This window comes from Sycon ciliatum, chromosome 9 (assembly GCF_964019385.1).
Source record: "Sycon ciliatum chromosome 9, ocSycCili1.1, whole genome shotgun sequence".
NCBI lineage: Eukaryota > Metazoa > Porifera > Calcarea > Leucosolenida > Sycettidae > Sycon > Sycon ciliatum.
Genome location: NC_088651.1, coordinates 25,203,138 through 25,228,023, shown reverse-complemented (window position 1 = coordinate 25,228,023; position 24,886 = coordinate 25,203,138). Strand labels below are relative to the sequence as shown.

The window sequence follows — 24,886 nt, the reverse complement described above, 5'->3', positions numbered from 1 at the left end:
GTCCAGTGTCAGTGGCATCGGAAAGTATTCGACACTGGTGCGGCCGCATGAGTAGGTGGGGGTCCGGGGGTCCTCCCTGTCAAGATTTTAGGGAAACTGGGCCCAAATAGCCCCTATTTCATTGCTTCAAAAGTCACAAGATGAAATTATTGGTGCGGTTTTGGCCGGACCTGCCGCACCGGTTCCGACGCCCCTGAGTGTGGAACTGTTTGTCTAGTTGGTCTCTGGACAGCTAACAGCTACCACAGCATTAGGACCTTTCAGTGGAGCTCAGAATAACTGGCACCACCAATCACGATGATGTTCAGTGAACGACGACGCATTTCTGATTACGTGAGCTTCGAAAGCCAGAGTGTTCTAACCACAAGTGCTGCAGCACATAGCTCGTTGTTTAGTAGAGCGTATGCCTTACTACGTGTTGGTGTCCGTGTGTGTGTGCATGCCTGTGTTATGTGTTCATTTGCATCTCCCTCTGTCTGTCCACATGTGTGTCTATCGGCGTACCAACTGATATGACTTATCATGCCATGGTTCTGCCGTAACGTAATCTGTTGGGATCGGCTTTTCTTGCGTCTGAACTTTCACCCGTTCGCCTTGCACCATCCAGCCAGTAAGTAGTATATTTGCTGTCTGCTCTGTGCAGCATAGTTATTCTCCTCTGTATAAACATCGCATGCACACATACATACATCTCTGGACCCCTGTGTATTGAATTGTGTGTGTGTGTGTGTGGCTGCCCTGCAAATGCAAATGTTTCCCTTGGAAATACAGAGGAATCTGCAGTAGTGTGGCCACTGAAATCCCACCCCAGCTCGGAGCGCTTACATTGCAAAGACCCAGCACGCACTTGTAATACTACCGAAGTAGAGGCCGCTAGAACCGGTGCTGCCCTCGAGCACGAACACCAGGGGGTTGGATTTCAGTTGCCATCACTATACATGTCTTGTGGAGTTGTGTGTATTTCCACTGCACTTACGTGTACCGCGTCCGATTGTGCAATTTCAACAATCTCACTGAGTATGCTTGTTGTCCATGAAGTGTTGTCTCCCCTCCGTCCTCCGTCCTGTTTGTCTTCGCAGCCTCGGTCTCTCCTACTTTGCAGTCGTCTTCACGGAAGTAGATCGCCAGGTACTGTTTCTGTTGTTATTGTTGTTGTTGTCGGTGCCGCTGCTGCTGCTGCCGCCGCTGCTGCTGCGTGGGTGTTTGCTTGAATACTGTGGTACTTTCAAACGCTCTGGCTATTACTTTATGAAAGAAATTGTTTCCTTCCAGCGTTGACTTATTTTCCGTGTGTATTCCCATTCACACACTCTCTCTCATATCTTGCCATGTTTGTTGTGTATACATGTGTTCCCCAGTTTGAATATGGTTGTGCAGTGTTGCGCAGACATCTTTCGACTTGCGTAGCAAATAGTTTTTGTTTGTAATGAAATGAAATTGACTTGGTTCACTCTTGTTCACTCTGGATATGTGCGTTGTGTGTCCACATGTGTGTGTGTGTGTGTGTGTGTGTGTGTGTGTGTGTGTGTGTGTGTGTGTGTGTGTGTGTGTGTGTGTGTGTGTGTGTGTGTGTGTGTGTGTGTGTGTGTGTGTGTGTGTGTGTGTGTGTGTGTGTGTGTGTGTGTGTGTGTGCATGTGTGCATCTGTGTGTGTGTGTGTGTGTGTGTGTGTGTGTGTGTGTGTGTGTGTGTGTGTGTGTGTGTGCGTGTGTGTGTGTTTGTGTGTGTGTGTGTGCGTGTGTGTGTGCGTGTGTATGTACGTCTGTGTGTCTGTGTGCGTGTGTGCTTTCAATCGTGTGTACATACATGTGTGTGTGTGTGTGTGCGTATTTTTGACGTGGTCCTGCTTACCCGTACTGCATGCACAGATCTGTCAGCGTGTCTCCTCCACCATGGCTGAGCTTGCATCACAGGAGAGCAAGTGGGTACCGCAGACACCCGAAGGGCAGGAAGTATCGACCGCCTCATTCCAGCTGTACATCGCCCTGCAGGAAGTCTATGCATACGTCAGTCAACTGGAGAACCAGTAAGTTGCTCTAATTTCAGAAATTTTCGGTGCTCAATATTTTCGGTATGAGGGCAAAAGGCCAGGTTAGGTGAACAGAAATTTTAGGTACAGAGAAGCAGTTCCCTATTGGATTATGTGTGTTAGTGTTTGTTCGGTGTATTGAATTTTTAGGTATGAAACAGATGCACCGAAAGTACTGAAAATAAAAGTACACTCAAACGCCTCTTATCCGGACACCTCAGATACGGGCACGCCTCTCTACCGGGCACCTTCAGATTGAGTTCCTATGGCAAAAATGCTTTGAGTTTGGGGGAGTTGAACTTTTTTTGTATGCGCAAGTGCTTATTTGTCACTGCCAACCTGTGAAACCCACTCCTTTTAATCAATGGATTCTTTCTGTAACCTGAACATAATGCGATACTTGCCAAATAAACTTCTTCTCAAAAAATGATATGATACATGGTAGATGAGTTATTCTGAGATACGGGCAGTGCCCCGTCACAAGGTGCCCGGATAAGAGACATCCGAGTGTACACTGAAAATTTGTGAAATTACAGTGCAAGCCTGAATTCCAGCCTGCTGTACCGGCGGCGTATAGTTTTAGTTTTAGTGGTGACATACATCGACATGCCTGGTGTGAATACAAGGGAAGTGAAGTGCTCTCCAAACGAGCAAAGTTGTGTCGTGGATGGATAGCACCAGCATGGGTGATTTCCTGCTTCACATTCTCCTTGTCTGTTCTTGCATGATCTGTCTGGATGCTAACCTGTTTTTTTTCTGTTGTTGGTGTGTGTGTGTGTGTGTGTGTGTGTGTGTGTGTGTGTGTGTGTGTGTGTGTGTGTTTTGTACATGTGTGTGTGTGTGTGTGTGTGTGTGTGTGTGTGTGTGTGTGTGTTTTGTACATGTGTGTGTGTGTACGTGCGTGTGCGTATGTATGCATGTATTCATCCGTGCACAGCGACGGTCTTGCCGAGTCTAAGCTGAAGGACTTCCACTCCTGGTTTGTTCCGTTTGTGCATGTGTGGCTGAGCGTTGCTGAAATCAAGGCCATGGATATGGTGGGCAAAGCGGTGGACCTTGATCGGGTAGGTCAGCCAAGACCAGCGTGTTTATACACCAATTGCTTTCTTGTTCAGCACCGTCATCCTGACGAATGCAGAACTACTATGTTAGTATGGTGCTGATCAATGAAATAGGGAGAGGGGGAGGGGGAGGGAGAGAGAGACGGAGGGAGGGACAGACACGCACCTTGCCAGATATTTGCTGGAGATTTATTATGGCAGTACAAATATTACCAGTATAGTTACAGCACACCATGGCTGAAAGCATGTACAGAGAAGTGTTACTATCACCATCCTTATCTTTGTCCTTGGCGCAATCTGTGTCAGCGTCGGGAATTCCAGCTCCAGCGGCAGCATGTTAAGGTCTGGAGTGGGTTGGTCAGATGGAGCGTTCCGTTTCTGGGCCGGTGTTGGTTCTAGACACAGCGAGGGAGAGATACTTACCTCTTCCTCATGCCCTCATCCGAACCCCTGAGTAGAAGGTCGTCCAGTTGACGTCGGGGTGCGGAGTTGCACTCAAGCGGTTGCTGCTGGGCCACCACTAGGCGCGGCGAGGGAGAGAGACGTACCTCTTCCTCATGCTCTCATCCGAACCACCAAGCAGAAGGTCGTCCAACTGACGTCTTGATGCGGAGTTGCACCTAAGCGGTTGCTGCTGGGCCACCACAGGAGTGTGACCAGACAGACTGCCACCCCAAGTAGCAGACAGCTGTCTTTTGTGACGAGGCACAGCAGGCGAACCTACCAACAGGTGAGGCAGACGCCGGCCTGTTCATCTGTGCATCACAGCCACGTTGCCGACGATTGGTGTAGGACGATGCTGACGCAGACTGTGTCGTGGCAAGAGATGGAAGTGCGGATGGCAGCTCATCCTCGGAAGCCTTTCCGGTCTCCTCAGTGGCCCACACACCCCAAGTGGGGTGCCGGCCAAACAACGGCAGCTCGTCCTCGGAAGCACTTCCGATCTCCTCAGTGGCCCACACACCCCAAGTGGGGTGCCGGCCAAACAACGGCAGCTCATCCTCGGAAGCACTTCCGGTCTCCTCAGTGGCCCACACACCCCAAGTGGGGCGCCGGCCAAACAACGGCAGCTCGTCCTCGGAAGCACTTCCGGTCTCCTCGGTGGCTCACACACCCCAAGTGGGGTGCCGGCCAAACAACAGCAGCTCGTCCTCAGAAGCACTTCCGGTCTCCTCAGCAGCCTCATGCCAACCAAACGGTACTCCAGAAACAGAGCATATTTTTGCCTCGAGGCATGAGCAAGCAGAACATGTTCTGGCCGACCCAGAACAGGTGCAGTCCCAACCAAACGCGCTGTTCTGGTGAATCCTGTTCTAGTTCGTACCAACCAAACGCGCCCTTAGAATTTCGCACTTTTTCACCATGTCAGCGCTACAACCTTGTCGCAGGTGAACATTTTCCTACTTTTTTCACGGGAGTCTCTGGCGTGAATGTAATGCACGTGTGAATGTCACTCATGTTTTCACAGCGTGTTTCCTGCCAAGCCCGTTCACACACACCAAACATACCCGTCTGAATGCGCCCTTAATATTTTTTTGTGGATTTCCACACAAAAGTCAACTGTTTAAATAGAGCTTGATTCAATAACTAAAAGGAAGCAACTGAGAGTAGTATGGAAACATTCTGTTGTGCGTGTGTGTGTGTGTGTGTGTGTGTGTGTGTGTGTGTGTGTGTGTTGTGTTGGGCCTGTTGCCAACGGGCTCGGCTGCTTGAAGGTGTATTGTTGTACCTACCACCTTTGTTGGTTTCAGGGTTCATATACTTTCTATTTGAAGTATACATACCTGTTAACCATGGACTGCTTCTGGCTAGATTAACTCTTGTGTAATCAATGGTGCTAGTGAAGCTTATATCAGATCCACTCTGATTTAGCCACCCACACTAGTACCAAGTATTACTTTCACTGGGGGCAGGGGTACCTGCAGTTGGATCCCGGGACGGATACCCTGATACCGTCAATCCTTTTTCTGCACCTTGTCCTCACCCACTTACTGAGGTGTGGTGAGCCCGTAAGTGGGATCATTTCAAGTCCACCCTAGTTTGGGGATTTCAGGGGGTGTCGGCCGCTGGGTGGTTCAATGGCCAATTGAGTCATCTTTCCAAGATTCCTTTTGAGTCTCTCTCCCCTCTCCCGGGGAGACCCACGTGACCAGTTTTGGCAGTGAGCAAGTACAAGTACAAGTACAAGTGTGTGTGTGTGTGTGTGCGTGTGTGCGTGCGTGTGTGTGTGTATGCGTGCGTGTGTGTGTGTGTGTGTGTGTGTGTGTGTGTGTCCCATATGGTGCAGTGGTATGTGCAGTCGATTTCCAATCGAGAGGTTGCGGGTTCAATTCCCGACGATTATGGTCGCACACGTCTTTCTTCTCTTTCTCATTCTCCTAGCTCTTCTTTCATTCTCCTGGGTGGGTACCAACAGCCAGTGTATGCCGGAGTATGTGGTGTGGTGTGTGTGTGTGTCGAAAAGAAAAAATGGAAAAATGGAAAAGGGATTCACTGGCCAGAAAAGTCACTTCAATCAGCCGTGTGGTGGATACCAGGCTAAAAATAGTGGCGGTCAATTCATCAGCCTTGCAAGCTGTTGAATGGTGCAATCCCAGCACAAGTTGCTATGTCTAACATAGCTGTTCGCTATCATCGCTTCCGCGATGGGCCGGTCTGAGGTCTGAGGTGTGTGTTCGTGCGCGCGCATGTGTGTGCGTGCGTGTGTGTGTGTGTGTGTGTGTGTGTGCGTGTGTGTGTGCGTGTGTGTGTGCGTGTGTGTGTGTATTCGTGCATGCGTGTGCATGTGTCTGTGCGTGTGCATGTGTGTGTCTGTTCGTCTGTCTCTCTGTCTGTGCTTCTGTCTGTTTGTCGCAATTCACTTCACAATGTGTCCTCCCCTCCTCCTCATCGTCATCGACATGATCACTGCATCAGGCTGTCCGAGCGGCTAATAATCTTGAATATGGCACAATGGCAGTGGACGTAGAGAGCATAATCAAACAGGTAAAGTGTTATAGTAACTTAAACTCCTTTGGGTACAATTGATCCCTTCCTGTGTCTTTGCTAGTTTGTGTTGGATTCATGCAGGTGGTGGTGAATCACTACCTTTCACTCTTTGGTTAGTAGCGGCGAATCGAGTGATCTCTACAGGGGTTTCCAGTATAGTCAAAACTGAACAGCTGATACATGTATTGTACACGCATATGGTTGCCAATAGAACGAAGAGAACGAAATTTAGGGGGTGCCACGTAACCCCTGGAACCCCTCCTGGTTAGGTTATGAATATTGAGAAAATTGGTAGCGAAGTATGTGGGAATTATCCGCTGAGCGTGGACTTTGTGCGAGGCTGTGTGCATAGCTGATGTATGCGTGTGTGCGTGCGTGCGTGCGTGTGTGTGTGTGTGTGTGTGTGTGTGTGTGTGTGTGTGTGTGTGTGTGTGTGTGTGTGTTTGTGTGTGTGTGCGTGCGTGTGTGTGCGCATGTGCATGTGTGTGTTTGTATGTGCGTGTGTGCGCGCATGCATGTGTTTGTGTGTTCCTACATGGTTGGTTTTGCAATGTCGGGCATCCTTTCACAGCTGTGTCAGCACTACCAGAGACTCGACTGGCCAGACGAGGAGGAGCGATTCTCCTACATGTCACGCACGTACGAGCATTGCTTGACCGTCCTGGCCGCGTTTGAGAAGTACGTGGAGGACAAGCTGAGAGACAAGGGCTACTATGATACGGTTGGGCAGTTCGACATCTCCGTTGAGGTAAGCGTGGCAGTGGTACTGCCACTTCACCAAGCCAATGCTGATCATGAAAACTTGTCAATGCTTATGCATGTACTGCATGTTCATCAATACTATGCAGTCATCAGGCAGTATGAAACTAGAGTTGCAACTTTGTGCCTTGTTGTTCTGTGTGCGCGCCGCTTTGCCTCCGCGCTCTCAGCACACTGGGTGCATCCTCTGGTATTCCTGGGGTATAGTAAAATTCTCCAGATCTGAGCATCCCTAATCCGGGCACGTCCGTCTACTGGCCACCTTTCTAACCCATCTAGAGTCAGAAAATTGACTTTTCAACGAAAATGGCCCCAAAAACTATTGATCGGCATAACAAATCTGTACTTGCGTGGCAGCAAGTGTGTAATTTCTGACGGTTGCGGGCAATTCCTAGTTACGGGCAGTGCTCAGTCCCGACCTGCCCCGACCTGGGGAGTGTTACTGTATGTACTCTTGGTTGGTAACAACCGTCCACGCTGTTTCTGTAGATACCATTCCCTGGGGCAGCCCACTGCACTTACCCATGTCCGGGAATGTCCCTGTGTTGTTTGATGCTTCCAGCTGACCATCACACTCAATGGCCTTGATCACAGCACCAAGATTCTCGAGGGCATTCCCGTCGACCTGGGCTGGCAGGAGTTGGCGGAGCGAGTGCGCAGCACCAAAGGTAATGCAGTTGATGACATCGAGCGTAACATGCTGGATCTATACAGAGAGAGCAGGGAGAAGACGAGAAGACGGATCATCGATCAAATCGGCGTCCGGGTAAGGAAAAGAGAGAGAGAGAGAGAGAGAGAGAGAGAGGGGGGGGGGGGGGGGAGGGAGAGGGAGAGAGAGAGTATATTTGGGTTCTTGCTCACCTATGCGCGTGAGTGCTTGCGAAGGTCTTATGTTTGTCCGGTACTAAATGGATGACATTCGGCGTTTCCACCCTTTGCCGAGAGAGTCTAGTCCTTTCACCTCCGCTGTTTGTGCGAGCCCCATCTGTCGCTTTGACTCTGGCCTCGAGGCCGGAGCAAGCAAGTGTTCTGTGTTCTGTTCTGGGCGATCCAAAGCAGGTGCAGTCCCAACCAAACGTGGTGTTCTTGTGAATCCTGGTCTAGGTGTTGCCAACCAAACAATCTCCAACAAGCTGTGAAATTTATTTTTAATGTTTTTTTCAATCGTATGCTTATCAGATGAGCCCTGATATTCAACGCAAGACGGAGATATTCCTGAAAAAACTAACGGATGGCTGTCCAGTGGATGAGGTGAGAGGCGTAGCCGTATCTCCGTGTGTGGACATGTAATTATGACTGTGTACACTTGTGTGTGTGTGTCTGTTTGTCTGTCTGTTTGTCTGTCTGTGTGTCTGTCTGTCAATAGCATACCCTTCTGCGTAAGTCTATACAGAAGTGCTGTTTGTCAGCAATGTTTGAATAGTCGGTCCACTACACACACACATGGAACCAAGAGTATATAACCCCCCATGAGTATGCAACTCCCGATACTCTTTCTATGGGGTACGCCGACGGCGAAAACTCACATCACATGGTGCAGTGTCGCAGTTGTACGTTTCCAGCCCGTTTTTAGCAAGCAGTGGAGTAATTCAAAAATAGCACTCTGACAGAAACTCACTGCGGGTATGCAAATCCCTAGCATGATCATGGCAGATATTCGGATTGCGTGCACACTATATTTCGTTTGTACGTAGTACGAACGTATCTGAGACACGTGATGTGAGTTTTCGCCGTCGGAGACCCCATATGCAGAGTTGCACACTCTTGGGGGGTTATATACTCTTGTTGGAACTCCTCTCCTGCATTTGCTCCTGCTCTTAATACTGACGACGCCTCCATCTTGAAATGTGTTCTTTTTTCGGAGACTAATTGCCCACGTTTGTTTCATTTGTTCCTTGTTGTATGCACCATCCAGTCTCTTGATCCGCTAATGGTCTACCTTGCCGAGAATCTCAAGATGCTCATGAAGGAACTCATCTCAAGCACATTCATGGAGTGAGTGTAGTTGATGTGCAATATCGGTGAACAAATGTTTGTTTTATACAGGGACGCATTCTGCCTGGTAGAGTTCTATAGGATGTCACAGTGCGTTTCAAAAATTTGTAAAAACAATCCTGGCGATCCCCGGGGAGTTTGCCGTCTTACTGCACCGGGGCCGTATGAACTGCCTGGAAAACTCCCTGTGAACTCGAAGAAATATTCCTCGCGCAGGTACATGTACATCTGGTTTACAACAAACAACTTCTTCCTCGTATCGATATGGAATCACAGAGGACAAGTCGAAACTGTGGTAGATGTTGAAGCGCGGCATGAGTCCCAATTTGTTTTGTGACCAAATAGTGTGCATTGTGTCTGTCTGCCTGTCTGTCTGTTTGTCTGTCTGTCTGTCCGTTGGTCTGTTAACCCTTTACCGGCAGCCCCATACTTGAATGCGTCGTAAACGACGCATTCGACATGCATACTAAACCCATGCCTGGTATGACAGGAAGCATCAGCCCACGGGGATTTCCCGTGGCCCTCACACAGCCTAGGTATGATCCTATCCGTAGCTGAAGAGATCTACGCGTGTCCCATTTGATTTCATTGAGAACTGCGCGATCGAAAATTTACGGAAATACACGCGCGCCGACAATGCCGTCTGCCTCCGTCAAAACGTCGTCAGGTTCATTTCCTCTTGCGCAGTGAGTTCCTTTCGTCCTCAGAGGACTTCTCCGACGAGGACCTAGCAGACCTTAGCTCTGGGACCCACGACAGATAGATAAATACTTCGTTCCAGCCGCCGATGCAAGCAAATTTCAAATTGCGGAGCGGAGCGCACGCCAAGTAAATTCTCACGCAAATATCGGGAGCTCCAGCCGCTGAAGACGATGTCGTTGGATGTAACTGGAAGAATCTGATGGTGCTTATGGTCTGGAAGCCATGGAGAGTGATCCCCGTGTCGACAGTCTTCCAGAGACGGAATTTTAAGCCATCGACTTTCTACGTACCTGAGTGACGGCAGCGCTGCGCGACTTGCGCACGACCTTACGGAGCCATCGGACAGCGATTTTGGGGCGATGCTGCTCTCAATTGCGAGCGAGGCACGGCCACTGAAGTCTGTGATGGCTATGGCGTTCGTTTCCGCTCTGATGTCGACTTGTTTTGGCAGTTTCATGTCAATGTCGGAATCTGACGATTTGCATTGTGTACAATTTCCATGTTTAGACGTATAGGTGCCAATTTAGTAGCGTATGTGTGTGGTATATGAAAATAATTTTTTCCATCGTCAAGAAGTAGTACCAGACTTCCAAGAAAACATAACTTGCACATACAAAATGTGCCCTCGTTGTGAGTTTTTGGCATCCTTCTCAATGTTATGGATTTCATATGCAAAATGCACTTGCCGGTAAAGGGTTAACTTCTCTGTGTATCTGTGTGTTGACTACGGTGATGAATTTACTGTTATTTTTTTGCATAGCAGTTTTTGCTATACAAAATCTCAATTGTGTGGCAATCTTTGATTAGGCGAGAGCAAAAAAAATTAGTGATTCCCGGGCCCTCCCGCACCAAAATGGAGCCAAGGCCTTTTTTTTTGAACAGTTCATAAGGGAGCATCTCATAAGTTCGCACTTTTTTTGTAAACGTAACGCATTTCGAATAGACTTTACCCCCCTACCTCCCCCCACTATTTGAAAGTCTTATCGCACATTTTCAGTGTAGATCTACTGTACTGTACATACCATGGTATGCACAATCATGTACAATGTTCATGTACATGGACATGGACGCTAGTGTCAAAGTGAATGACATACAGTAGTACCACATCTACTGAGTACAAGTAAGTATTAGTTACAGTCTTAGATCAATGACAATGACATGTACACACACATAAACAGAGTTCCTCCACAACGCCTGTACTGTCAAAGCTGGCCAGGTGGCAGGTACACGGTTTGATCAGGCTGGTGTGACATTTGACACCTCTGAGTAGCCTGCATGCGTAGTGCAAGGGTTAAATCTACACCTAAAACACAACCGTACCCTGCTGTCTGAAGCGGTCTAGCACAAGCTCAGCACTGTATTGCACACATCCAGAAAATGTGCGAACGGTCATTTTTCTATCCGAAATGGGCGCTACCCCCCTACCCCCGTTTCGAAATGCGTTACGTTTAGAAACAAAATGCGAACTGATGAGATGCTCCCGGCCTAATACGTTTACAGTACTAATCGTGTGAGTAGATCTGTGACTTGGAGTCACACAAACCCGAGCTTGTACGACTCCCTGATGTACAGATCAGAACCATCGTTGGCCGAAATACAGAAAAATTGAACGGGTAAACCGCGTGCCTGTTTTTTGTGAAATTTGAATAAAAAAATAAAAATTACTGGGAAATACTGTAAAAAAAGCTCGGCATGGCATGCGCATATGCGCATACACACAGTCATAGGAAAAAAATAAAAAATAAAAATTCGCCCGCCCACACCAATTTCACATGGGTCCTGCCCGGGAATCTCGATTTTATTTTGGTCTCGCCTTAGCACAAAAAAAAGATGTCTGTGTACATGTCCCGCTAGCTTCCACCCTACGTGTGGTTACTTGCAGCATACATGTGCACACAGATTGAGAGTATAGTCATGTACCACCTACACTGCACTGTATGCATGTTACTTGACGGCGCAAGCTAGGCATGGATATCCTGTTTGTATCACCGTTTTCTGCTAGTCACGGTGAGTTTTGAGTAGCAGTAGATCGATTTTGCATAGCAAACTGCGATGCGATACAGGATAAACTCATCCCTGGACCATGATGTGTGTGTATGTGTGTGTTGACTATGTGTGGTGTATAGGATAATGCAGGAGATCTACCGCTGTGCTATGTCTGTCTTCCACCAAGTTGTGCAACGCAGTAACGAGGTAAAGTGCGTTGCGGTGCTTTACAGCTCATGTGCTGTTGACTGCCTCTTTTACGGGCAAAATAAACACAATGAATATTTTTTCCCAAGTGTTCCAAAAACTGCTGCTGAGATCTTGTACATCGCACGTTCATTCACAGCTAACCGTGTAGAATTACTGTTGTTCAAGAGCGTCCCGTTCCGCTTTCAATTCTGCGTGCTCCGCACCGCCAAACAGTGCAAAGTCACTCTAACTCTGCCCCCCCCCCTCAGGAAAACAGCACAAAGTCTCTCTCTCCCTCTCTCACACACTCCCTCCCCCCCCCCCCCCCCCCACACACACACACAGCACAACTCCCCTCCCCAGACAGCACGAAGTCAGTTGATGTCTCCCCCCCCTCCGACAGGACAAAGACTAAGTCACTCTAACCATACTCCCTAACCAGGATAAGGGGTGGCCTGTCCTGTACATAGGGACCATTTTCGGGGAACCCTATTTGTTCAGCTTCATTGTGTTTTGTTGCAAAACGCGAACTTCAGACAGTGAGCTAAACACTGTAATATGGTTTTCTCTTTTTTTTCTCTCTCTCCATTTTTAATGCTTGTGCCGTTTGCAGGGCCGTGTAAAGGCGCCCAATAGTAGCTTCTACAAGTCCATCCAGACAGCACTGGAGGTATGTTTCCTGGCTCAGTCCCAGTAAACCGTCACACATATCCATGTGTCTTCATATTTTTACATTTAAAAAAAGTTTGGCTCCGACTCCGAGTTTGTTTGTTTGATTGGATTTCATTTAAAGTCGTCCAACAAGCAAACACACTTGTCTTTGATGAGCACGCGTAAGCTGGTATGTAAGAGTGATCCAGGCAAAACAGGAGTGCCTGCTGTGCCTCGGGCGTGCTATGTTCTCTAATCCTGATTGATTTATAGAAAGGAAAAAAGGACCAAGGAACTACAAGTTACGCTATAATGTCCACTAACACCACCAGTTACTAAACAATCAGCTCGTGCGATAACATTGCACGACACTGACCGACGGTACTGACGTTTTACAACTAACTGACCTTTTTCTTTTCTCTAAATTTATCCTTGGCTCTCCATCCGAGTCCAATCCTGATTGACGTCATTTTTGCTGGACAAGATGCCGCTTTTGGGGTGTTTAACCTGACGCCACCCTTGCTGTGCTAAAATTGATTAGATTTAGCAAAGGTTCGAATTGTCGGGAAGTTATGCGGCCTCCCTTTGGTCAATGGAGGAGATCAATGGCAGGAAATTGCATGATTCATTCTTTCTCTCTTTTCCTCTCCTACTGTCTCTCCCTTTCTTTCTCTGTCCCCCTCACTCCTCCTCCTCTGTCTGTTTGTCTCCTGTCTGTCTGTCTCTCTCTCTCTCTCTCTCTCTCTCTCTCTCTCTCTCTCTCTCTCTCTCTCTCTCTCTCTCTCTCTCTCTCTCTCTCTCTCTCTCTCTCTCTCTCTCTCTCTCTCTCTCCACCCCCCCCCCTTTGTCTTCAGGTCCTCGTTGATTTCTTTGAGAGTGGAGACGAGGGATTGAACCGTGACCAACTCAACATTCCGGAATATCTGGTTAGTGGAGTCACCTGCCTTTGACTGCATCTCTTTTTTGGTAATGTTCGTGAGATATTCTGAAAGCCAATCAGCAGGAAGCGAGAGCTCCAACACTAGGTGTAGGCACCTGCAGGCATTACCGCCGAAGTCGCAACAATTCAGTTTCTAGTAAGAGTCTTCCTTTTTAGTTATAATGTAGTGAGTATAATACTTTTCCTCATATCCAACCATCTGTGTGTCGTTGTGTGCGTATCCATCTCTCTGTGCGTGGTGTCTGTCCGTCGCGGTGTGCGTCCGTTTGCCTGTTTGCTGCTGTTCACAACATGTGCCTGTGTGTGTGTGTGTGTGCTTGCGTGCATGCTTGCGTGCGTGCGTGTGTGTTCCTGTGTGCGTTCCTGTCCAGAATGCCGCTAGCTACCTGGAGTTGTACTGTGCCGATGGCGCAGGCCTAGCTCGACACTACTACATTGATATTCTGCAAATCCAGGTACTACTACTACTGCTACTGCTACTACTACTACTGCTATTACTACTGCTATATACTACGCCACTATAGTGCGTTTCATAAGTCCAGACCTCCCGTTTCAAAGAAACCGCTCGTATCTATTACACATAAAATTGTGATCACTTTGTGCATAAAATTCCCGAAATTGGGCGTTTTTTATCCTATCGCTCAGAAATTTATATGAGGAAAATTGCGGGAGCTTCCTGAGCAATATTCCGAAGAAATTTCTCAAAAAGCTCAAACCAAATTTAAATCATTCAAAAAAGTCTAGAGGTCTATACTTTTGAAACACAGTGAGTGCGTTCGATTACACGCGCGAATCGATTCACGAATCGATTCATGAATCGATTCGCGCTATTCACATCACCCCATGTGAATAGAGGGAATGGATTCCGAATCGATTCCAGGGCTCATGACATGAAATCGAACGACTTGAATGCATGCGAATGGATTCATGAATCGATTCAAGTGTGTAATCGAACGCACTCACTATAGCCAGTTTCAGCTACAGCACTGTCAGGCGCCGAAGAATTGGGGGGGGGGGGGGAGTCTTCTAGCCCTTTACCGGTCTACCACAAGCGTACCGATACTATAGTATCGGTACGTTTGGCCCTCATTTTTTTGGGGTCTTGTTGCTAGGAGACAGCTAAAATGGCGCTCTACGCGTAGCTGAGGTCCAAGGCTTTCTGACGATGTGCAAAACAACCATGCTTACCATACAAATTTTTGCCGTATCGATCGACTGAAGTTTGTTGAAATTGGAAAAGACGACCATCCGCCATGCGCGCATTTCAAGAATGCGAGTGCATCTCTTGGGGCCGTGTTTGACAAGCGCTCTGAGAGCAGTAACATCACTAGTCCAGGCTGGATGTCCCGGGAGGTTTTGCAGTGTAGTGTGTTGAGAAAAAGAGCTCCGTTGAGTCCTGCTAGTTCAAAAATATATCGTCCACGAATGAAGAAACAAAATTCTCCAAACAGAGAGGAAGCCTTCTTGCTGCCGACACGGCGACAGCGACTGTCACAAGGACTCGTCAGGTGCGATCAGCTGATTCGCCTGGCCGTGAGAATCACGGCATGCGTAAGCTCGCGCCTGAGTACTCATCTGAGCGAGAGTGAATCTGACGCGAGCAGCGCTGAGATGAACAAAACGAAACTGCGATATCGTGCAATGGGAATTGCTGCTGCTGGCGTATCGCCGATGGCGAGGTGTTGGTGTTCAATGGCGGTATTGTAGAGAGCCTACATTTCTTGTAAAGACGTAGCCCTTACCTGATTGTTTATCGTACGACTTCAGCTCCATCACGAACTTGGTATGCCCTTCGTGCTGTGATATTCGTGTATTTCATTCGCAATTGTATTTTCTCTCAACTTGAAGGGCTACCATGGGCCCTATCCTTGCCTGGACCTAGTCATATTTGAATTTTCTGGACGCGTTCAGGCACACAGATTTTGAAAATATATGGTTTACCCATACCTACATCACATGGTTCTTGAGTTATTGCTGGTTGTGTGTACATGTGTTTGCGTGACCACCCCTCACATACATTGAGTTAGACCGGCAAAGGGCTAGGGAGGCGAATTTTTTTATTTTTTTGTTTTTGTTTGAGCTGACAATGTTTTTATCTTAACTCTGAAAACACTGAGTAGGACAAGTCCCTGGCAGGAGCCAGAAAGAGATGGCTAATCGTCCATGCAGTCAACTTTGCGAATAACGACCCACAATCATGTATGAGAAAAGTGTCGTTATTTGCGAGTTGTCGTTTTTCGTGAGGCTGAAGGCATGCAGTGAAACGGGCACTAGGTCCAAAGATTGTGTCGTTGCTCGAGAGTTCTTCTTATGCCCTATCAGGCCCGGCGGAACTGGTCCGGTTGGTCAGGCCATGACCGGACCAACGTTTTGGCCGCCAACGTGTGTGTTTACTGCTGAGGAGGTCATGTGTGTACCATCCATCCGATACACACAGTATGAAAGGCTAGGGCATGGCCGGACCGATCAAAAACTGCTTCATCCAGTCGTGAGTCGAGGTCCTTATTCACTGGGTTGACTGTATATGTATGAAATGTGTGTATGAGGTGGGGCATACGTTACCTGTGATGTGACTCAATCAACTGTGTTAGTGCATGTCTTGACATTTCCACCTCTCAATGCCTGTGCTCTGCTGCAGAAAACGGCATCAAAATCATTCGGCAGCGTGTCCGTGGCGCTAGCGTTTGAAGAAAGAAGCGAAACGCTGCACGTTGAAGGTAATTAACCTGGGCGTCCAGAATTTATGTATGGTGTGTGTGTGTGCATGCGTGGGTGTGGGTGGGTGTGTGGGTGTGATGGGCCTTGCAAGACAAATCTCCCGGAGCTCAACCTTCCCGGCATCGACGAGCATTGAGCGTGCAACGCCTATGAAATCGTAGAGGGAAAGGGTGCCGCCTTTTATCCTCTGGAATAGGTAGGAATTCAGAAGGCGCTCCTCCATCACGTGTCCAGCCAATTTCTTGTTCTTGGGCTACGGGGTGCAGACTTCCTTTGTGTCACGCAGCTTACACAAACAAAAGGCCACCAGAGCTGCGGCTGACGAACTCTCCCTTCTTCAATCCACTGTTGTTTGCAGTGCGCTTTGGCAATCCGGAGCGGTTTTTACGAACCCTACCACAAGCTGCAGTGCGGTTGTCGGAGCGGTATTGCGCCAGAATGGCGTCCGCCGCCGTTCTTTCCGATAAAAAATTTCCACTACGTCTTTTTTTGCCATCTGCGCTAAGCACGTCGTTAATGTTCTCCAGACACACCGTCTTGGCAGAGCATATATCGGCATCAAGAGAGGCGTTGTCTTTGCTGACGTATATGAGCCTGGCCACGCGAAAAGGGCCCTAATGATGATTTTTGTCAAAATGAGTTTAGTGTCCAATATTATAGCTGAAGCTGTCAGGATTGCTGTGCAAAAAACCGTTCCAAAAAATGTCAATCCAAACCAGAGTTATAGTGATTTTTGTAACCTGCGTTTCAAGGTATTTTCTGAGTAAACGGCTGATAAATTAATGGAAACTAGATTATTTGAAAGCGGTTCGTAATGGCAAGAATAACTCAGCTAAATTAATTTAAAAAAAACCATGACATTCAGTGAATCATAAGCTTGTTATATCCCTGTTTGTTCCTCAAGAGTCATGCAGATTCCTGTGTAAGTCAATCCGACATCTCGGCTTCTGCAGGTACGGGCTGTGGGCAGAGGTCGTCCTTGTACGGGTCAGCAACAAACGGACGGATCTCCTTGTACAAGTACTGCGCCCGGTCATCACTTATGCCACCAAGAGGAATGGCAGACGGCAGGGCATTGTGCGGCCGCCGTCCCGTGTTACGGTTGATGCGTGGCACAGGTCCGCAGTTTTTCAGGTGGTTGAGTATATTTTTCAATACTCTCTGCGACACGTCATAGATTTGCCTGAATGCTCCGGCGCATACAACCTCTCCGCGGAACGAATAATCAAATGCTGCACGTCTTCTCTTTCCTCGCTGAGCGTCAGAGCGCTACTCCGCCGACAACAGTACTCCCATCAACAGCATATCCTTTTTCTGCTTTTTCTAGTCCTCTCATCGTAAGTTGGAAATCGTCCACTTCACTGGATGGGAACTTGCTGAGGCAGTTTTTGGTGCAGCCGCAGGACCTCGTTGGAGTGTCAGCTGCTGCTGCTGCTGCATCAGCAGCCTGTCCCTCCCCAGCATCAGCAACATGCACCTGAGCAGCAGCAGCAGCAGCAGCCTGTCCCTCAGCAGCGCCACCAACCTGTTGCATAGGGGCAGCAGCAGCAGCCTGTTCCCCCGCTGGTTCTTGATTTTCTTGAACCGAAAAAGCATTTCAGAACAAACTCATGGACGGCTGTGTCCGTGTCCACATCACCTTCCCAGTACTGAAGCGATCGCTCGTCACCGTCATCCTCCCTGGGCGATCCTGGCGCATCACAGGGTTCTGAGCCATCTGGAACGTCACCATGAAGGCTGGTGGAGACACCAACGACAGCAGCGGAAAGTGGAACAGCTGATCGTGACACTCGAATTTCTTCTCCGTCAGAATCGTCATCACTCGCGCTAGTGTCGGCATTGGATTCAGATTCAGCGCTGGGCGCGAGATACTGATCCCCACTGGCGGTGAGGACCAGGCTCAGTGCTTCGTCAACAGTGAAATGTCGATAGATACTCATCTCGGCGGAGGAATAGTAAAACAAGAACAGCGATGGAAAATCGCACTCGAGAAATTTCCAAACTAGCGCAGCTCGCTCCCCGAAGCGCGACGCAAATTTTTTCGATCTCAGCCGTACATTGGCCGATTTGAAAAAGGGAAATACCCACGTAGAGCTGGGACCTTGGGGCATCGCACTGTGCTATCCTGTAGAGCCTAGCGCTTACCATACTCGCGTTGCGAGCGCACGAATACTGTGGTGTATGTGAACTATGACGTAATCGACCTGTCAACTTTCAAGTGCGTGTTACTGCACTGTACAGTGAACATCGTTAGGGCCCTTTTCGCACGGCCCGGCTCATATGATGAAGTTAAACTCGGAGGGAGTTGTGGTTGCTCGTGAGAGTGCTCAATACACCAAGGTGCAGAGCCTAGTACACACACTTGAGAGGGACGAAAAGCGTTTCTTCTGTAACTCTGAGTTTCACTCAGACTCAGAGTTACAGAAGAAACGCTTTTCGTCCCTCTAAAGTGTGTATGATGAAGTTATACAGATAACCAGAGTCTTCACACAGGGTGAAGATTCTGATACTGAAGCTTGCTCGCTTAAATTATTCTCAATTCCCTCGAAAATGTGTACAATAGTGTACTCTTCTCCGTTCATGTATTTATAAGTTTTCGTTGTAAATGTTGTTACCTTAACGGTGCCGTCATCGCTGACCTCTTTCCGGGTAACCACCACCTCCTCGTAGACTTTGAGTGACTCGTCATGATGAAGATTGTTGTGGTGGTGGTGATGATGCTGTGGTGATGGTGGTGGTGGTGGTGGTGGTGGTGGTGGTCCAGCATCAGTGTCATCAGCATCAGCGTCCAGTATTGCCGGAAGCTGAGGCGCCCCTTCCAGGCCACAAGCTCCTGGTCAATGCTGTGGGCATGTACACTTCCTGGAGGCGGCGTCTAATCAGCGTGATGAGTGGCCGGATCTTGGGATCTCGGTCAACTTGTCAGCTTGGTCTGCAGCTGAGTTCTCGGCGGCAAAGTGCAGGAACTACAATACATATTGCCAGCCAGCGGTCATGTGACCTTGCCTTGCCCCATAGCCTGTTGCAGCATACTTAAAGGGGAAGTTAAGGCAAAAATTAAAATTTCACCAGTTGTAGTCTTCGGGGTGCTGAGTCGAATGGTCGTGGTCCGAGGAAGCTGAGACGCTCCCTTCCTACTTGAATCCCAATCGAACTCGCGCACTTCCACCGAAACTGGGTGACTGCGCCCTACGAGATGGGGATTTGTATGCAAAATGTCACTAAAAGCGCCATTTCGTTCTTATAAAAGCACGGATGACCGCGATTGGCCCATATGTTGTAGTCTTTTGGACGCTGAGTCGACTGGTTTTGGTCCGAAAAGGCTGCGATGCGGCGTTCCTCCTTTATTCCCAATCGAACATGGTTGAAGAAGCGGTCACGTGCTCCTGCGTACACCAGTCACCTGGTCACCGTGCCTGCAGGGTACAACTTACTAGCCTGTTTGACCTTTTTTGGGTGCAGTCCTGTCACTCGAGTTGAACTCGAGTTGAACCTTGGTGTGAAAGTTGTCACCTGCTGGCGTGGTGACCAGGTGATTTGGGCACCCAGGACCACGTGACCGCTTCTTCAACCATGTTCGATTGGGAATAAAGGAGGAACGCTGCATCGCAGCCTTCTCGGACCAAAACCAGTCGACTCAGCGTCCACAAGACTACAACATATGGACCAATCGCGGTCATCCGTGCTTTTATAAGAACGAAATGGCGCTTTTAGTGACATTTTGCATACAAATCCCCATCTAGTAGGGCGCAGTCACCCAGTTTCGGTGGAAGTGCGCGAGTTCGATTGGGATTCAAGTAGGAAGGGAGCGTCTCAGCTTCCTCGGACCAAGACCATTCGACTCAGCACCCCGAAGACTACAACTGGTGAAATTTTAATTTTTGCCTTAACTTCCCCTTTAACGAGGAGAGAGCGACCAGTATATACCATTCCAACTGTGCAACGTATGGACAGGTTTTGAGGCAAGAACAGGATCAACGATAAGGAAACAATTACATGCTAGCTCACATGCACACTGCAGAGCACAGTACACTACATGGGTATATAGTGGAGTGAGGGCTCTCGTGTGCACTTCCATCCACTGCCGCCCGATGCTGTTCTGCTGCTGCTGCTGCTGCCGTCACTGCCAACTTCTGCAGTAATGTGTCACCGTGTCCTGCAATACTCACTGCAGTGCTGTGAATCGGTGCGTCTCCGTCACCCGCCCAGTCCATAACATCCGTGCAGTACAGCTTAACGTAGTCAAGCGTGTTGGCGCTGTATAGTAACTCCACATGGATGCCAGCATTTCAGCATTTTTCGACTCCGCCTGGATTTCATCGCGCAGCAGTATTTTACGAAGCAGTACTCGCATTCACCTGCAGTTTACAGTGCGTGTATTCTAATCAGAAATAGAGGCAGTAAGGCTTAGGTTCTGCAAAAGTGCTCAATACCTGATTCAGGCAGAGCGGCGTACACGAAAGGCACGCAATGAAAACCTTGGGCAGATTCCGTTGTGACTCAGAGTTTCATGGCTGAACCAATCATCAGACGACGATAGTGGAATAGGAGGCAGCGCTGGTATATCTAAGTGGAGAGAGAGAGATCAGAAATAAATAGTTAGCCTGGAGACCAGACCGATAACTATAAGTGTTCTGAGAATGTACTCGGGTGTGTAGGGCTAATGCTGCTATTGGCATGCAAGTAAAGTGTGTGAGTACACTGGTACCTATATGCATGTTGCATGTACAACATAAAAAGTTTTTTTTTACAAGAAAATCAAACGATTTATTTTACAATGAAAACTGAAGAAAAGAATCAAAAAATGTAGACAAAATGCATGATAGTGAATGAAAAACGTAAAATGTTTGGCACCTATGAAATCAGGGGATGGCCCACGCCTGGTATATCACACTCGTGAAATGCATAGCAATAGTCCACCAAATACGAAAATGACAAGCGATCCAAGTTGTCATTCCGAACGTGCAACAGGCAGCTGGAATACTTTGCTCAATACGCAAATGTGCAAAGTGCACGTGATGATGGCCCAAGGGCGAAATTCGGAAATTACTTTTTTTCCAATTGCAATGAAAGACCGTGGTGGTGATGATGGTGAAGAGATGTGCACCGCAGTCTACACAAACAGCAGTAGCGAAAGGCTGTTCTGGACAAATCTGGGCAATCAACAGCTGCAGATGTTTACGGTAAAATGCCGCTTTCTGATGATCACTGAAATGCGTGAAACTCCAAGTTACAACTCAACAGTCCATTCGTCTCTGGTATTAATAGTTATGTGCATGTAGATGTGATGTACTCGATTTCCGGACAACTTGCTGACCTTGTCAGTAAAGCTTAGAATGACTAGCTGGACCAATCGCAATGAAGTGTAATGAACAACAAAGCATATGACGTGACATGAACACTTTCTTATGTATGTGAAAAGATTTGCTCAACCAGGCTCGTCCGAGAAATTCTGTGATGCATTGTTTGTGATTGCGCACGTGTGCGTGCGTGTGTGTGTGTGTGTGTGTGTGTGTGTGCGTGCTTGCATGTATGGCTACTTTCTCCACAGTGCTTCATGCCATGGATCTGCCCATTATGGACTTGAATGGTAAGAGAACTGGTCTCGCGCAAGAGAGAGAGAGAGAGAGAGAGAGAGAGAGAGAGAGAGAGAGAGAGAGAGAGAGAGAGAGAGAGAGCGAGAGAGAGAGAGGGAGGGAGGGAGGGAGGGAGGGAGAGGGAGAGATTCCATTGCTCTGTTATATACGTTGTGTTTTACTCAAGTCACGTTTCATGAAGATTGTGTTAGGTTTTCAGAACACTCTGCACTGCAAACCCTTTCAACGTTTCCGAGCTCTTTCAACCTTTCCGAACACTTGTACTTCTCTGCCACCTACTCTGGCATCTCCATGTCACTGCCATTGCTTCTCCCCTGTTATTGCCATTGCTCACTTCCCTCGTCGCCGTTTGCCATTGCCGCCGCCTCTTCCTCCGCCTTCTCTCCCCTCTCTCTCTCTCTCTCTCTCTCTCTCTCTCTCTCTCTCTCTCTCTCTCTCTTCTGTTTCCCCTGTGGTGTGTTGTTTGCGCTGTGGAATCAGCAGGTTCGTCAGATCCCTTCTTCACCCTGGAGGTACGTCCCGTCCAGCCATCCAGCAAGCCCGTCCAGAAGAAAACCACCGTTAAGGACAAGACGACAACGCCACTCTACGACGAGAAGTTCTTCTTCCCGTGAGTCTGCCGGCCTCCTTTTGTCTAGCCATCACTTCAGTGCACCAAACTCTACACTCATACAGTCATGGGTTTTCCGGACACCGAAGTCACAGGCACTTCAGGTTACCAGGTACCCTTTGGCCAAGTTTCAGTGGAAATATTACTACTCTTTTGTCACTTTTTGTGAGAACGTGACACAATCCGCTCTACCCGTCAAAGTGACCCAGGGTAACGGACGTTTCAAAGTTATGAGCAGTGCCCGGTCACGGTCCCGGACTGCCCGGTCACGGTCACGGACTGCCCGGTCACGGTCCCGGACTGCCCGGATAAACGAGGGAGTGAATGTAGTACTGCCTTTCTTGACTGAACGCTTTTCATTCTGACGTCTTTGTTTCACGGTAGCTACAATCATGGGAAGATGAACTTCCCATTGTAGAGGAAATCTGTTGGTTGTGTGGTTGTTTAGTTAGTCTGTCGTTGTAGACTCAGCATCGGCTATGTCAGCAATAGACCTGGGTTCCACGAATTTTCGTTGCTTGACCAACCGATCATCAGCCGTCTACATCTATAGAAATACACACTCGGAGTTGCTGTCTGATGATCGGTTAAAACCGTGAAACTCAGAGTTACAGCAGAAACGCTTTTGATTCCTCTCAAGTGTGTATAGAAATACATTGGCAAATCAGGACCAGTTTGTATAGTGTGGCAAACCAGTGCTTGTTTGTAACGGTATTTTGATTTGAGTGGCACGTTTGTACGCAGGGAAATGAGTGTTAGTGTTTAGAGTTGAGTGGCAAGCCAGTGTTTGTATTGCCATGGTGTTACCACTCCATGTCATCCATCTAAAAATCATGATTTGTTCGTGTAACCTGTAGCGAAAGCGTGCTGTTTTACTGAGGCCGAATCTTAACTGGACATTTGGCTTCATGTGCGTGTGCATGTGTGCTTGCGTGTGTGCATGCGTGCTTGCGTGTGTGTGTCTGTGTGCATGTGTGTGTGTGCATATGCACTCGTCCACGTGCACAGCTTGACCAAGAAGGACCAGTCGCTCGCCGGCACGGTGCTGATGCTGACCTGCTACGACTGGGACCGGTTCACGCGCAATGACATCATCGGTGAGTCGTTCGTCGCCGTCAGCGACATTCCCATCATCGCCTCGCCCGACCTGTTCAAGACCCAGTACAGCAAAGTCAGTGTGCCTCTGTTGAGACCCGGCACAGCTACCGGCACGGCGTACAGGATCATGGAGGGACGCACGTCATTCGACGCCGACGCCGCCGCATTCATCGCCGACCGCACCAAGCTCTTCGATCTGATGAAGGCGGATCAGAAGCTGGGCACCAGCGATTAGAGTGTGTACATGTGTGTGTGTGTGCGTGTGTGTGCGTGTGTGCACATAGGCGTACATGTATGTGTGTGTGTGTGTGTGTGTGTGTGTGTGTAAGGTACGAGCGTGTATGCGAGAGAGTGAGTGTGTGGGTACATGTGTAGACGCGCGGGCGAGTGTGTGCGAGAAAGTATGTACATATCCATTTTTTTCCTTAGTCTTTTCAGTTTTTTCCTATCTTGTTGCTGTAAATAGCCATGTTTCCATGGCTCTAGGTAACGTTTCTCAGTAAATGTTCACCCTGTACATTGGACACTACCCCCTCCTCCCCCATTCGTCTGCATGTTTAGCTCTTTGTTCAAATCCCTATCTCTGGATACGGGTGTGTGCCTGTTATCGTGAGCTCGCTGTCTCTGCATATGCAGTGCTACTGCTTCTCTGCGTATGCAGTGCTACTGCTTCTCTTCGTATGCAGTGCTACTGCTTCTCTGCGTATGCAGTGCTACTGCTTCTCTTCGTATGCAGTGCACTACTGCTTCTCTTCGTATGCAGTGTACATGCCCTTGCCAGAGGAGTACATGTAAACAGTACCAGGATTTTCCGCCCCTAGGCCCTCCTCCCCACCCCTAGGATTCTATCTCTTTGTATATTAAACTGACCATTCTGTTGCCTACCAAGTTGTGTTTTGTCACCTATTTAAATCTCAAATCGCTGGTTTATTTTCGCTGGCGTCTTTTGCAGCTCCGCATGTATTTTTCCGTATGAGAGATTTCCATCTCGTCTGAACACTTCATCTTGCCATGTGTAAGTCCTTATCTTGCCATGTGTAAGTCCTTATCTTACCATGTGCAAGTCCTTATCCGACGGCTTTTCCCCTAGGTCTGTACCGCCGGTACCATGGTTACCTGTTGATGCCGCACTCTCCTCTTATCTGCTGAGCTGAGCGCTTCTGCCTCCCGTTCTGCATGCATGGTGCACGTCAACATTATAGTGCCTGTTCCTTTCTGCTGCTTGTAAATACTAGTACACTGTAGATCGTCTTGTTTCTAATGCATTGCCAAGTGATTTGAGAGCAGCTCTTGCTTGCAAGTAGTACTACTTCGAAGTACTAGTAACAGTTTGCCTGCTTTGCTTCAACCCCAGTGCTGTGCTGTACATGTTCGGTGATATTCAGGTGCACTGTAGAATGTGTAGATGTGTCTGTGACTTAGCAGCTGCTGCTGGTGTACATGTACATGTATGTACCTTGTTTCATGCTGTCAATCTAACACTTCTGCCATCATTCTCATACATGTACATGACTTGTAGTCTTTTGAGAAGTCGAAATCATTACTAGCCAAGTGAATGTGCATG

The 24,886-nt window shown here is 48.3% G+C and overlaps 1 protein-coding gene across 1 annotated transcript; it reads left to right on the top strand.

Annotated features, from left to right (window-relative positions):
- Positions 1 to 511: 511 nt before the first annotated feature.
- On the top strand, positions 512 to 24,571 carry LOC135824765 (protein unc-13 homolog D-like). Its single transcript, XM_065337473.1, has 17 exons — positions 512 to 610; positions 1,080 to 1,128; positions 1,868 to 2,025; positions 2,966 to 3,092; positions 6,006 to 6,074; positions 6,649 to 6,825; positions 7,399 to 7,602; positions 8,016 to 8,087; positions 8,752 to 8,831; positions 11,660 to 11,726; positions 12,322 to 12,378; positions 13,214 to 13,285; positions 13,671 to 13,754; positions 15,938 to 16,016; positions 21,569 to 21,607; positions 22,098 to 22,224; positions 23,233 to 24,571. The coding sequence occupies exons 3-17, from the start codon at positions 1,892 to 1,894 to the stop codon at positions 23,555 to 23,557; spliced, it is 1,713 nt and encodes a 570-aa protein (XP_065193545.1). The 5' UTR covers positions 512 to 610; positions 1,080 to 1,128; positions 1,868 to 1,891; the 3' UTR covers positions 23,558 to 24,571.
- The last annotated feature ends 315 nt before the right edge of the window (positions 24,572 to 24,886 follow it).